This window comes from Nyctibius grandis, chromosome 1, assembly GCF_013368605.1.
Source record: "Nyctibius grandis isolate bNycGra1 chromosome 1, bNycGra1.pri, whole genome shotgun sequence".
In the NCBI taxonomy this organism is placed as follows: Eukaryota; Metazoa; Chordata; class Aves; order Nyctibiiformes; family Nyctibiidae; genus Nyctibius; species Nyctibius grandis.
Window position 1 is genome coordinate 29365143 of NC_090658.1, and position 15064 is coordinate 29380206.

Here is a 15064-nt window from a genome sequence, read left to right on the forward strand (position 1 = left end):
GTACTGGCTTATTCTTTGAAGCAGGAGATCTAAAGGTGTCAACTCTGCTGTGGTCACTTAATGGTGGTGTTTTATCCTTTAAAATCTTACTCTTCAAAGACTGGCTTCTGGCTTGACTTCGATCCCCCTGTGACTTCAAATGCTGTCAAAAGAATGGTCACTTGTTGCTGAAGAAAACAGAAGTTCTGAGCCATCCTGTCACTTGGGCATTAGTACTTCCACTCAACATCCTGCTCCTGAATTTTCCCTTCAAGGGAAAGTACAAAGAAATATGCTGTTCAAAGAAAGAAAAGTGAATTGCGAAGACAGGAGCGTTTCCAAGGACTTGAGTTTTAAGTTTAATTTAAACGCTCTGCAATGGCTGTCTGCTACTTCTATGGCAGCCTTGCTTGGACTGTCCAGATGTTTTCTGTTACAGGCATTTCTATGAGGTACCATTGCTCTCCATGGCACAGATGTTTGGTCAAAATTGTGCCATTCTGCCTTCACTAAATGTGGAACTAAATGGAAAGAACCCTTTCCTGTATTATTTGCATGATGATTCAGTTTCTCTTCTCTAAGAAAATCTTCAGTCAGGGCTGATGGATCCCATGCTAGCTCAGCCATGCAGCCTTTCCAGAATTTTGATAGCATTGACTTCAACTGATGTGCCCTTGAAGTTGTGTTTTTCAGTGGACTTTTCATATTGGACATAGTTTTGAAAATGTCACTACCAATTTAATTCTGAACTTTCTTCCAGGAGCTCATTCAGACACAGCCCAAAACCTTCGTGTGTGAACAAGCACAAATTGCATATACACCAGTGTCTTGAGGCTTCGGGTTGTCAGGTGTATCTGTTGTGCCTTCTCATTGTCTTGGTATGGTGTGTCTAGATAAATGCTGATTTCATCATCAACATATATTGTTTCTGAACACATGATAGCAGGATGTCTTTTCAGTGTTGCAGATCAGTGGTCATCCTGAGATTTGATGCACTATCCCTTGCATTCACTAGTCAACAAACCATCTCCCAGAGTTCTGAGTATTTTAGTAGGTACTGTTTTAAATGCTGGATCATGGCTAGAAAAATATATTCTAATGCTGGACACCAGATACTGAGATTACCTGATTTATTGCTTTGTCTCAGAAGTCCACAAACTTACAACATTCCATTCAAAAACCAAATTCTTCTGTTTTAAATGTGCTTTTTCTTCCATGGTATGAATGTAAGAACTCGTTGTACTAGATCAGACGAAGGATCGTTCTAGCTCTGTATCCTGTCCTCAGGATAGCTGAAAGGTGCCTAGGGAAGAATATAAAACCTGGAAAATATGTAAAATACTTCCCCTATTGTTATTTTGGTTTTCAGCTTCTTACAGCTGAGGTGCTTCCTGATCTTGAGGTCGTTTATGTACTTAGCAACTTAGAATTTCTCTTACATGAAATTTAATAGGTTCAGAAGGAGCCTCATCAAACTCTTAGCTTCCTCATTATTCTGGGGCAGAAAAAGTTCTGTTGCATCAAGAGCCATCACTGTGTATTTTTGAGACATTTGCTACTGTCTTCATCTGATGCCCATGTGCTCTTTGTTTGGAAGAGTCGACAGCTGGTGCTTATCCGCGTTCTGTAAGACATAATTTTTATCGATCTTGGCCACTTCCAGCCTTGAGACTTCATATAGCAGTTCTTTTCTATTGAACCTGTCAATAACTTTGGTCATATTTATTATACTTGTCTGAACTTTTCCGAGTTATTACTATGATTTGAAGATGCAGGGACATAACCTTTTTCCTTTCAGAAGTCTGTTTATACTTTGGGTTTTATTTTTTTTAAGCTTTTGTGCTTATTTTGCCTGCCTGTGAAGGTGTGGCCTTACATGGCATTGCCAGGAAAAAAAATCTAGCTAATGGCATTTAATATCTACAGTGTGAACAGACAGTAGACAACCCACCTCAGAGGTGGTATACTCTGAGCACCACACTTCAGAAGTTCGTAGGCAAGTAGTAACATGTGCATATATAGTAAAAATGGGAAAAAACCACAACTGTCTTCAAGTTCCACATCCAGAAATAAGGCAAGAAAACCAGCTAACTTGAAGAATTTTGTTATAATAAGCAAAACACAGACTTAAATATTACTCTTGGCAAAATCTGACTATGCAGCTGGAATTTCTAAAGGTATAAAGGGGTAAACTGTGGGGAGGGTAAGGTAAGAAATTGTTTTGTCTTGCTTAGTCTTTACAAATCCTGACTTTACCGCTAAATTCCCAAACATCATATTCAAAGTAAGTAAAGACACTGAGAGTGGGCTTAATCTTTTTAAGAGGCAGGTTAAAGGCAAAACATCTTAAAGACTTTGAAATTATTACTGTGCTCAAACTTTTAAAGTTCTCAATGTTTTGAAATACTTCGTGCTTAATTTTTTTACAACTTCTCTTTGTAGGCGTAATATTATTGAAGCTGTGTATAGTAGGCTGAATCCACACAGAGAAAATGAGGGGGTAAGTTCCCGTTTTGATTGCCTCGCCTCTTGGTTAACGAGAACATCAAGATAGTGTCATACATGAAGCAGAAGTGTACATCACTGCCAATAAAATAGTATAAGCACAAAATATGTATTGTAGCATACAGTTCATTTTGACCTTGTTTTGGATGGATCTGATATAGAACTTCATCCTCAGACAGCAAACTGGCACCCAATTCTGAAAGACTTTTTAAACATTTAATTGACTGCTGCTTTTTCAGTCAAACCTGTGAGGCAACAGCGCAGGGTTTTTCTAAATTACAGTTTATTCTTGTAAAAAGTTATGGTCAGCATATTAATTACTTGACTATGTCTACTGTCCAGAAATCTAGTAGAAGAGGGGTCAGACACACTTCCTGTTGTCTTCTGTGAGTGCGGAAGACCTTGATACACTGAATATAAAAGATGATAACCAGACTAATATTGACTACTTTTTTAGAGTTTACATTATCTTTAAATATCCCATATGCAGTGGTCTAAGGAAAGTGTAAAGTGATTTTAGTTTACTTCAGTTCTGATTTCTAAAATGGCTTACATTCTTCTGCCCAGTTCCTAGAAGCTGAATTTTAAATAGTACGTTGAAATATGGTTTACTCTAACTTTACACCTGATTATTAGGTGGTTCTTAATTATAGTGTAAAGAGCAACAACTGGTGTTCATATCAATTGTGGTTAAATTTGTTAAAAAAAATCTTTGGGAAACTGAAGAGCTGATAAAAACCATTACTAGTAAATCCTTTGTCATATTTTTTTCTCTTCTGAGATGGCTACAAGGTCCTCAGTCAGGTGTTGTGGAGATGTTAGCTTTCATTCTAAGTACTTTGAAATGATCAGTTGTGTAACTTGAGATAGTGAATATGCAGTCTCACCACAATTATCATTGTTTTTCCCACTGTCATCCTCTCTTGGCTGCCTTTATTTGGTTTATTCTCTTAAGTTAGAAAGCTTGTGTAGGTGGAGGAGGCCACTATTCTGTTAGAGTACAAATAGAGAAGAAATATCTAACTTTTCTATTGTTTAGGATTTGTTCCTCTTTTTAGTTGAGAAATGATAAGAGTATACATTTTTTCATTTAATTTTCAACAAATTGTGCAACAGGACCCCAAAACAAACTAGACAAAATTTTCTTCTTTTTGGCTGCTTTAGACCTTCAGGAAACTGCACCTCTATCAGCCTGCTAGTACTTTTCATATTTAGCCTTAATTTTGTTCCTCCTTTATGGGTAAAGTTATTGGTGAAAGTGGTTTATTTGAAGATTATGGCATAGGTTTTATAAGTTGCTGTTTTTTTTAAGGAAAAACAATTTGTCTAATGGTAACGTTCTAGAAGTATCATATGACATAGTTGCATTTATGATGCAACTTCTCTAAGTCTGAATTTACTTTTCAGTAGCCATGCAAGCTTGCTGAAAGTCCTAACATACAGTACAGCATCCTCTTGTGTATTGGCTACTTCCAGGAAATTTTTGTACATCATCCATTGTAATTTAATAAAATGAGGTAACTGAACTAGATATGCAAGTTACTCATAAAAATATAGCTTTAACCCTTATTACCATTAATAGCTTTGACCTTTGTTGCCACTAGAATCCCTGCATAGTTGTTTTGAGTCCTTTTAATTTGGCTTCTTTAATATGAAGTGTGAGCAGTACACTCTAGTCTCTACTTTGTAAACTCTGCCTTCTGTTGGTATTTAGTGCACATCTTGATAATGATGTGTTTTAAATAAACTGAATTAAATTTTAGTTTGATCTTGTAAGATGTCATTTGCCAGTCAGTACTTTTTCTTCTTTCCATCCTAAGTGATTCTGACCCAGAGCAGTTTGAGAAGAGGAGGCGCCACTAGGTGAAGGATGCAATTCCTGTTTGCACTTTCCCAGCAAGTAGGAATTGTTATCTCAGTGTCCTTGAGGTAGATGAATTCAGCGGTCCTCATCTCTGAGGTGATGAAAACATGACTTTCTTGCTAGTCTTACTCAGTTCCAGCTATATATGTGGTGGGTGATCTTAGTCTTTTGAACTGCGTACTTCAGTGCACAGAGGGGTGAAAGGGAAGGAAGCTGTTGAGTTACTCAACATCAGACTCTCCACAATGTCTACACACTGATAATGTTGCTACACATCTCACATTTAAACAGGAAGCAAAGGTAGGAAGGAAACATACAGTACATCCCAACGATGACACTTCCCAGTGAGACGGAAATCTAACTAATAATGCCCCTGTTATAAACTACTATGAAGCAAGAGCGGATCTTCATACTAAAAATTATGAGCTGCAGACACAGATGCTGAGTCTGCAGAGCACAAAGGTGCACTGACTTGCGCTTGATAATCTTTCCCCGTGTGTAGTTAACAGTGCACACGTGTCTGTTAGAGCATGGGTGTAGTGCAGAATACTGCTGTTACTAACTAGAAAGTCTGCCTCTGGCAGTCGTCTTCATCTGATGATTTTATGTAAGGCTAGAACCATTTTTTTTACCTTGACAAAATAATAATGTAATTAATTGCTAAAATATTAATGCACATATGTAAAAAGTTTAAAAAACACAAGAACAAACCCCACAAAAACAACAACCCAAAGCAATCAGATTAACTTTTGCAGTTGAGAATATGACTTCTAAAGACTATACTTTTTAGCGTTGAACAATTTAAACTAGTTACCCTGAGTTACCATGAACTGGATCATAATAGCTTTGCAAATAAGTTCTTAGAAAGTACATAAATCAAAATCAAGGTGGTATCTTTTTCCTAGATTGGCTTCATTTTTACTCAGCACTGTAAACAGTTAGTGTTGCGCTTAGAATTTTTGTCATCCAAGCTAGTGATTATAAAGTAACTTCTTCCAATTCTTCACATGTGCATTTTCTGAGAATCTTTAACATATAGCCTAAATACGGAGATGATGTGTAGAGTGAGAGACTGAGGAGTGAAATCGAATACTGAATACTGAATACTAGAGCAGTATTCAGAGATCACTAGTGTGGCTTCAGGGATAGCAGTCATAAGTGTTGTGGTTTTTTTTTTTCTTCTTTTAGTCATCTCAGCAGAGTACAAGTATTTCATAAATCTGGGGCTGGAGAGAGCCCTGCATTGGGCTCACAAAGAGCAGCTTTGCCAGTGTTTCAGCAGAGGAACTTCTGCTATAAATGTGGTAGCTTGTGCCCTTGCGAGTGCGAGTGAAATCACAGAAATCTGCTGTGTATTGGGGCTTGGTGCTTTCAGATCTTCAAAGGGAATTTAAAAGAACTTCTCTGTAGCTAAATAACTGCTGCCACTGTAGTGTTTCTTATAATGCCACTGAGTCGTTGTTCTAGTTACCATGTTAAAGTATTACTCTGACGACTCTACTTCTTTGACCATTTTTTTTAATGTGTTCTTAAGACTAGGAAGCTACTATCAAGTTAGGTTATTTGGGTGTGTATGGATCCTTAAACACAAGGAACAATGTTAAAATTACAGTGGCTATGTTAATGGCTTCAGTGGCATTTATTTAAAGCTGTGTTTGAGTACCTGGTTCGAAACCAATCATGTTTCTCTCTTGCTTTTAGTAATAGTATACTCTGGTACGTTGCTAAATCAAATCATATGTCATTAAGGGCTGCTACAGATAATTTAAAAAATGTAAATGGACAAACTTCTTACATCCTTAAACATTGTAAATCCTATCCCTAATATGTAGTAGCCCTTTTTATATACATAATTTAACAGAGCAGAACTTGTGTAAAAATTGTGAATGCTCATGTTAAATATAGGTAGCGAAACTTTATTCTTGTTTTTATGGTCAGTGGCACTAAGTTGAAATAGAAGATGAAGGAAGACAAATGCTCACTTGCACAGTAATCATAGTTTTCAGGGACCTGTTCTAGCCATACATCATTAGAGAGAAATCTGTGTTACAGTGTGTGTATATAAAAGAGTATATAAAAGAGGCCATTTTTGTCCTACTGTTGTCTGTGAGGCTTCTTGCTTGCTAGCACTGAGGGAGAGGAGGGAAGCACAAAACACCCCAGCATCAAACAGGATGCAAAGCAGGTTGTGAGTTTAAACATCAAACGCTAACAGCACTGTTACTTTGACTCCTACTAGCATTTGAATTGTTGAGGAGTCTCAGAGCTGCTATTATATTGCTTATTTCTTTTAATCGTCAGTGTTGCATGGGAGCAAAAGTTTTCACTTCATTCTGCCAAAATAATTTTTAAAGATCTGAATATTGTGAAATGTGGAGATTCAGGGTGTGTGTTTGCTAATGTCAGCCTCAGAGCAAAACTAATGGGCTGGAGGAACTATGGAATTTTGATGTTCTATGAACTTTAAAAAAACTGGAATGCTTCAGTTATGCCGCCTTGTTTAATGTTAGCTCAAGTAGCATTTTTTTTTTTGGTCAAAACTTAAGAAATAGGATACATCTGTAGCCTCATCTTGATGCCCTGAGTTTTCACTGACTTTGTGTTCATGAGGCATTAAAACAGTCCCACTTCATACATTAAAACTACATCCTTTAAACTTACTTCTCCACACTGGGCTCTTGAAGAGCTATCTGAATATGAAAATGCTAGACATGGGAGTCAAAACATCTTAAGCGAAGACCAGCAAACCACAGTGGAAGTATGTCTCTATTTGTGCAACAAATTACGCTTAGAGGGATAGCATCATATGCGGTAACATTCATTTTTGTGGTAAAATTGTCCCCTTTTTAACTTAGACTGCGGTAATCAGTCTTGGGGCTTCTATTCCAGGAACATTACAGCATCCAAAATCCTACTGAACCCAAGATATTGTCTTAATGCTGCTATTAAGCTTGTAAATGAGTGACTGCAATACTTGTAGTTTATGAAGCTTTTGGACTAGATGACAACAAAATGAGGTCAGCATGAGAAGGCGGCAGTCTGGATTTTGCCTCTAATGTATTGCAAAATCTGCCAGCTTCCAGAGATATAGTTCCATTTGTCTAGCTTGATAACTTGCTAGATATTAATAATTTAAAATGTACTATTCCCTTAAAGCAACAGCACTGCTTTAGCACTTAAAATTTCAAATACTTAGTATCAGTGTCAGAGCACTGTAACAGATGTGCAAGTCTATTGCAAAAAAAACCCCCCAAAAAAACAAACAACAACAAAAAAAACAAAAACAACAAAAAACCCTCCACTTTTTTTCAACTGAAAGCTTGTAGCCAAATAGATGGTTTGCAGAAGAGACCTCCCTTCCTTAATGAGTGCTTGTTACTTGGGTTTTGTGCTGTGGGCTGTTAGATTTAACTTCTACCTGTTAATTTTTCTAGCCAATAGATACATCTGCCAAAAATAGCATCTTAGGTTGTTCAACCACCACCGTTCCTGGTGCTGATAGGTAGCTGCATGTTTCTTTCATGGCAGCATCATGCATGCAAAAACCAGTCTTTAATGTAGAGGAATTGTTTTATAAAACACTTCGAGCATTTATTTTGATGTGATGCTTAAACTTAACTGCTAGTGGTAGAGTTATGTATTCTCTTCACTAAGTTTTTCACAGACCTGTGTTGCTATTGGCTGTGCAGAAATTCACAATTAAAAATACTGACCTAATGGCTAAAGAAGCTTGAATTTTCAAATTTTTCACTGACAACTGACCACAGTTGGGGGGAATATCAGCTATATTCATCGGAAGACAACTTGAACCAAGATGGAGTTAATTGGGAGGAGTTATCATGTTGACACCTGTCTGGCTCAAAATAAACTGAAATTATTAAAAATGCTGTTGTAATAGGTATAATTTCTTAATTTTTTATGTTGTATAAAATAGATAAACATGGGCAATGTTGTTTGAAGAGGTATGTTGCTAATAAGGCGTTTTAGATTCAAATAGAGCAAAGCTGATGTTTTCTCTGTCGGAAAAATTGTTGGGTTTTTTTTAAATGTCGTTAGAAAATATCCTAGTTTAACTGCTGATTTTTTTTTGGGGTCTTGAATCTTAAAAAAAGGACCCTGGTGAAGCCGAGGAAAGTGGAACGCAGGGAAAATTGGTGGAAGCGCTCAGGCAAATGAGAATTACTCATAGGGGGAACTACCGCCACCTCCTGGAAGAGATGCTGAGTAGTTACAGGCTAGCTAAGATGCAGGGAGAAGAGTGCACTGCTGAATCAGCTGCAGCATCTACTTCAGATACTCATGCTGGACCCAGTGACCCCGTACCAGACACCCACACAGAATCTGGGAATCACCTTACTGAAATACAGAGCTCAGACGAAGATTCAGGGATGAATGAGATGAGTAATAAAAAGACGTAATGTGTTACATAGCGGATTTCACGCTTCGTTTCACTTGCCATATTTTCCTTTTGTTTATATCTCAGCATTTGTCACTTCTATCCTAGAAGTCTGTTTGGTTTTACTTCAGTTATTTGTACAGATTGTTTATACAAAACTTTTTTCTTTAGAAGTTCAACTACTATTGTATATTATAGTAATTGCATCTTATGTTGTGCAGCAAGCAGTTAAATTCCCATTTGAGATTTTGCCTTTTTTTTTTTTTAAATCCTGTGACACCAACAATAGGAATCTAACATGCTAATGCAAAAATAAATTTTAAAACTTTTAAGTACATTCTTAAATAATAACTTTGATGGTATATGTTTGCCAATTGTAAAGTAATTCACATCTTAATTGTATCTTTTATGCAAATTAATTGAATTATACAAATTCTTCAATCTTTCTTTTTCCCCAGCATCATATACTGCATGTTTGTATTTGAATTGCGTATAGTTTATATTACAACTAAATTACAAAAGCTACTACATTTTAAGTTGTCACTTATTCTTCATGAAGTGTTTTGATCTTTTTTTTCCAATTTAGATTGTATCCACTGTTCATCGTAAATATCTATTTTCTAGACGACTGTATTATTACTTCGCAGGTTGTAGCATAACATATATCCAGAAATGAAAATGTACGTAGACTCTAGTACCTAGTGCCAAGTTCTAAGAATTTGTGTTTAAGTGAAAATAAAGAATATGCTGTGGAATAATACCTGTATGTATATTGACTCTTTTAAGCAAGTAATCAACTTCCTTTGAAATGCTATAATTCTCACATGACTTGAAACTTTTCATAGCTTCTGATATTAACTCATGATGTTCATTAGTTTCTACAAATATTTGAGTAATTTTGGGTTTGACACATTCATCATAATCCTCTAGTTGGGCAATGTTTCTTCAAGTTAAAGCTAAACATCAGACATGTGAATGAATAAACTGGCTATTCTGCCTAAGTTTACCTTCTACCAAATCTTTCCTGTGTCTTTTGGTGTACGACACGTGTATGTACATGCATTTGGGTAATCAGTGATGATACTGGGAATTTACAGTGGTGGTACCTAATCTGCTAAGTTAAATCTGGAATTCCTATGTCAGTGGTCATTTCATACTATAACACTTCCACAAAAATACCTTTGTTCAAAATAGGTACAAATTTCACTGCCTTAATGAAAAAGAGCTTGTGGGAATTTCGTACAGACCAAGAATACTTGAAGAGCTGAGTTCCTTAGTATTTTATAGATTTTTTTTTTCCTGTAGTCCATTGATGTAGTATCTACTGATTGCTATGGTTTAGTACAATTTTACGTAATACCTGTTTTTAAGTCTTTATGCTATAATAGCTTTACTGGGTTCATGTTTTATAAAAGTAAATTCCCTCATGAAGTTGAGCAACAGAGAATGTTTGTGTGTGGAAATGGGCAGGTATGGAAAAAAAAAGGAAAACGTAATCTGTCTTACGCTAGTATTCTACTTCGTTATGCCACTTAAATCCAAAGTGCAACAAAATGTTTTCATTTGTATTGGTGAGTAGTAATATTTCTCCTCTTCTTTTCCTGTAGGGTGCTGGAGATCTAGAAGATCCGTGGTAGCCTTACAAATCTACTAAAATGCTTTTGATTCTGAAAGGGGGAAAAAACTTTTAAATCTGTTTTCTTCAATACAAGGGAAAAATTCTGGTGGATTTCCAACATTTTGTGAAATGGGCAGAAAGATATTAGAATTTTCCATCCTTTGTTCATTTTTGTGTTTTCTGATATTGCCACTCTTAGCATTGCCTGTACTACAGTATTTTTACCAGCCGCAGGCATACTGATTACATCTGTAATGAACCTTGGCCCTAAGAAGGAAGGCAGGAATGATTCTCTCAGCAGATCGGTATATGTACCTGAGGTGCGTGGGATTGTAGGTGTACTCTGAAGATACGCTATGGCTAAATGAAATGTGCAACACACAAGCGTGAGAGAGTACAAGTAATTGTTTGAGGCGTTACTTATTTCACTTGACTGAGTTGGGAGGCTTTGCAGCTCTGTGGCTTGGAAGTAATTTCAATTGGGCAATATGCTATCAGATGTGTATTTTTTTTTTTTTAATTTTCCAGTTTTACCTGTATTACCAGACCGTTAGGTTTCCCTGCAGTGTCCAAATTGTGATATGTTGCCTACTGCTTGCTTGAAGATAAGTGTATTTGGCAATAATATATGAAGATTCTAGGCATCTAAAAACAGTAAGAATTTTACGCATGTGTACAACACACCCTTAAACTCTTGCTAGAGAAAATCTTTTAAAACCAAACTGATGAATTTATAGTTAGTAGTGACTTGCTTTGACATCTCTCACAGCTGCAGGTTTTTTAAAAAATGCTGAAAATTTGCCTTTATTATAATGTAAATTGTGATTATTTTTTTGTTCTATATGTGGTTTTCTATAGTTTTTTGATTTTTTTTTTTCAGCTTAAGATACAGACAGAAGTCTTGTGTAATATGGGTATAATTTTTAATTGTTTGCATTATTTTCAAAGTTCAAATTATCACTTTGAGATTACTATAAATACACTTAAAATTATCTATTTTAAATTAAGAAAATATTAGAGATATTTTCATGGGTTCAATGACCTTTCATTTTATAAGCAATGGGCATGGTACAGAGTGGCTGTCATGTAAGGTACTTGAAGATTCTTAGTTTAATTCTATTTTTGCAATAACCTTGACTTTTTTTCTGACTTTAAGTTGTGCATGTAATGAGTCCAGTAAATGCTGAAAATGGGGAAGAGTAAAGTATTTATCTAAAATAAAAGCTATTGGGGAGGGGAAACAATGAATGTATCCATCTGTACATGATTTACATGCTGTGGATGCCTTGTAAACATTTTCCTATTTGTTTAAACTGTGTTTCAGCGAGGATGTAATTGCCCTTGTGTGTAGTTTTAAGCTAATGACAGTCATCAACTGGTTTTGTGTGAAATGGAATTCATGGTATTTTTCTGTAACTTTATCCCCATGGTGAGTCTGTAAAAACCACACACTCTCTCATACTGGTGCCGAAGGCCAGCTTTCCCAATCATTTTGATTCACTGTGTATCTGATTTTTTTTTTTTTTGGTCTAGAGAGGATTATTGCCACAGTATATTTTATTTATTCATTAGATTTTAGCCTTGTAAGTTAAAGTGTTCTAAATGATGATGTTAACAGGTATTTGTCCCTTTACTGGTTTTTTTTGGGGGGTTGTTAAAAGATAGGGAATGAAGAATGCAAAATGGTTTATTGTTCAGACTGTCCGCTCTGGTCCAACCCTGTACTGATAGTACCTTCCCAGTATGATATTGTGATGTTTCATACAATACAGTGAACATAACCAACTTGTTATCTTCAATAAAGGATTGCTAAAACAGTGTGATATGCTTTATATTTTCTTGAGGTGGGTTCATCAAGAAGATGCAAGTGTTCTATGTATAAAGATAATTAAATAGGGTTTACATGGTGTCTCTTGGTGATGGATTTGTGTTTGTTCTACAGCGAATGTGTCTCTTTGTCACAATAAGAAGTCTCCAAGTGGGCTTCTCTGTGGGAGTCAGGAGAGTACAAACAACATTTAAAGCTCCTAAGGCAAATCCATCCCAAGTTCAGCTGGAATGAGTCTGGGAGAGTGTTTGTTTAAAGTCTAAAAATTCAGACTAAATTTGACTTTTTAGTCAACTAATTTCTTGAAGTTTCTGAAAGATCTGAGGTTAGACCTATAGAGTTTTACTTTTCTACAGTGTTTTGGATAGAAATTTCTCTCATGTTAACACTCTCACGTTAAAACTTTTACTGTTCTTTTTTAAACTTATTAATGAAGTTGTTTAGCGGGTGGAAAAGGAGAACAAAATCCTGTGTTATTGATACTGCATGGTAATAACCTGAATACTTAGTGTCATTGTGGAATGGGTGTATTTATGAACAACCTGTAGATTTCTGAGTCTATAAGCTCTAGAAGTCTATAAGTTCCTTGAACTTTTTTGTTGGATTTGCTTGTACAGCATAACCCCTGCCTGCTTTCCTCATGAACTGCAATTTTAATACTTTGTTCCACTGAGAAGAGTTCTTGTACTCTGTAGGCTCCAGTCCTACAAACACTTATATGTGTAGGTTTTTTACATCATGTGGATAGTCTACCTGAAGTAAAAGGGTTTATGCTTTTATTGTATAGAAGTGAAGCATGTACATATGTTTTTCCAAAGAGAAGGACCATAGCTTGCACAGCTACAGCAAAATGTAAATCGAGACCTCTTTTTTTTCCCCCTCTAAATTAGCACTTCTTTCCATTCACGCATCCACTGGGTTCTGAATTCTAATCATGTTTTTAGTTTAATCAAAATACTGTTCAGATTTCAGCAGCCTGGAAAAAAAGCCTTTGCTTTTTGATGTTGTATTCTTAAGAGTGAGAAGTCCAAATGTTTGATAAAATTTGTTCATGTATTTGCCATAACTTGTCAATTTAACATTTATTTTAAGATTATGTTCTCTTAATTATATTGCCACCTGTTAACTAACAAAGATCCTTCTGCAGAGCACTGAGAATGGGGAGTGTCTCTTCCACCTCAGGCAGTTCTGACATGTCAGATTCAGCTTGATTCTTTTCTTCTCTTCATTTTTATGACTTCTCCTGTAACAGAGACAAAGTAGTCCGTCTCAGTTCTCAAATCTGCTCTCTGATAATCTTGAGCAAAATAAAGATTTGTTTTGACTGATCCTCATTAACATGTTAAATACAATAGGGAATAAAGAAATGGTTGCAAATATAAGTAGTGTCGTCCTGACCTTCTCAAAAGGCTTGTATGAGAGGTTAACTACAAGGAAAGTCTCCTCTTAATAGACTGGATCTTCATGTGCTTATTTGAGCCTGCATGCAAACCTTTGCAGGACTTGGCCAAAATGACTGTACTTTTCATGGCCCTTACGTGAATCTGATGCTGATGTTGCTATTTAGGTGAAGGAGTCTTAAAAAAAAAAAAATTATTATTTTTTTTTAAAAAAAAACAAAACCAACACACAAAACCAAAACTAAAACAAAAAACCGTACTCAAACAAACTATACACTCAAAATAGGTAAGATGCCAGTTCTTTTAACACATGACAGGCTAGCTATTAGCGGCTAGGTAGCTTCTTGGTATCATATATAAAGTGAAGTTAAGTCAGCCACTTCATCTGTGTGCTGTCTTATACTATCAGCCGTAATCACTGGCTTAAATCTTAAAGTAAAATTAGCCCCAGAAAACCATTCATTTTTCTTTGGCATTTAAAGGTTCTTGATGGAGATCAAAATCAATAGGAACTCGAAATTGGTTACAGCATTGAACCAAGCTTTAGTGGGCAGTTTTCACTACTTTGGGTTTGTGTTGGGCTAAAAAGCAAATTTTAGATTTAAGGATTGTCTGCTGAAGGCATGTTGCTTTTAGCTTTTTGTAGCTGTTAATTTTTATTTTAGAGGTTAAAAAAAAAAGAGGGAGGTAGCTCCACTGGTGCAGGTGAGCAACTGCATGGGATGCTCCCAGAGGTGAAGGCAATTTGACAAAACTACAAGAAAGTACCCAAGTCACTGAACTTTTGTGGTACAATCCGAGTAAGTATGCAGTTTATGCAGTTGAAACTCCACATGGGGGCTCGTGTCTTTGTGTAACCGCTCTCTCTGTGCCAATCTGATCTTGTCCTGCTCATGTTTATTTGGACTGCTGCTGTGTAGATCTGACTTAGTTACGCTTTGCTTGTACCGTCTTACATTTCTACCTAGCTGCTTCTCTGTTGATTAAAAGACAGGTAGCTTTTGCATTTTAGCATGACTGCGCCTCCTTTTTGTGTTTAGCTCACTGCTTGAGGTCATCTCTCATTTCCGTCATTTATCTTATTACATGCTTAATCGATGCTGCTGTGCTTTGCTCTTTTTACATCTGAAAGGTCACGTTTCCCCAAATACCTATTTTTCCTTCTTCAAAAACCTTCTTAAAGCTCTCCTTTGCTGCGATGCCTGGATTTAAAGACTGATTTAGATTATTGAGAACTTCCTTCTCCATTGATTAGTACTTCCAGCTTCTGTCCTTGGCTGTCCTTATTTGTCCATGTGCAGCTTGACTAGGAGTTTCCAAAAGAAGCAGCTTTGGCGTGCTGTTACTGTGATTAGCAACTGTGAATTAACATCAACTAATGATTGCCTCAGCACCTGCTTTTAAAACTTAACAAAGACTGATAAGGATTCAAGTCATGGGGATGAGCTTCCATGGGGAGGAGCGGGGGACCACT

The 15064-nt window shown here is 36.3% G+C and overlaps 1 protein-coding gene across 3 annotated transcripts in view; it reads left to right on the forward strand.

Annotated features, from left to right (window-relative positions):
* The window catches only part of PPM1B (protein phosphatase, Mg2+/Mn2+ dependent 1B), a 64692-nt gene extending 52510 nt beyond the window's left edge, over positions 1–12182 (forward strand). For 2 of the 3 annotated variants that reach the window (XM_068425105.1, XM_068425096.1), the window contains exons 6-7: positions 2422–2479; positions 8461–9504. In XM_068425105.1, the coding sequence (XP_068281206.1) occupies positions 2422–2479; positions 8461–8766 (364 nt within the window). In that variant the 3' untranslated portion in view covers positions 8767–9504. Of the gene's footprint in view, positions 1–2421; positions 2480–8460; positions 9505–10351 lie in introns of those variants that run through there. The other variant, XM_068425115.1, reaches the window with a different exon arrangement.
* The last annotated feature ends 2882 nt before the right edge of the window (positions 12183–15064 follow it).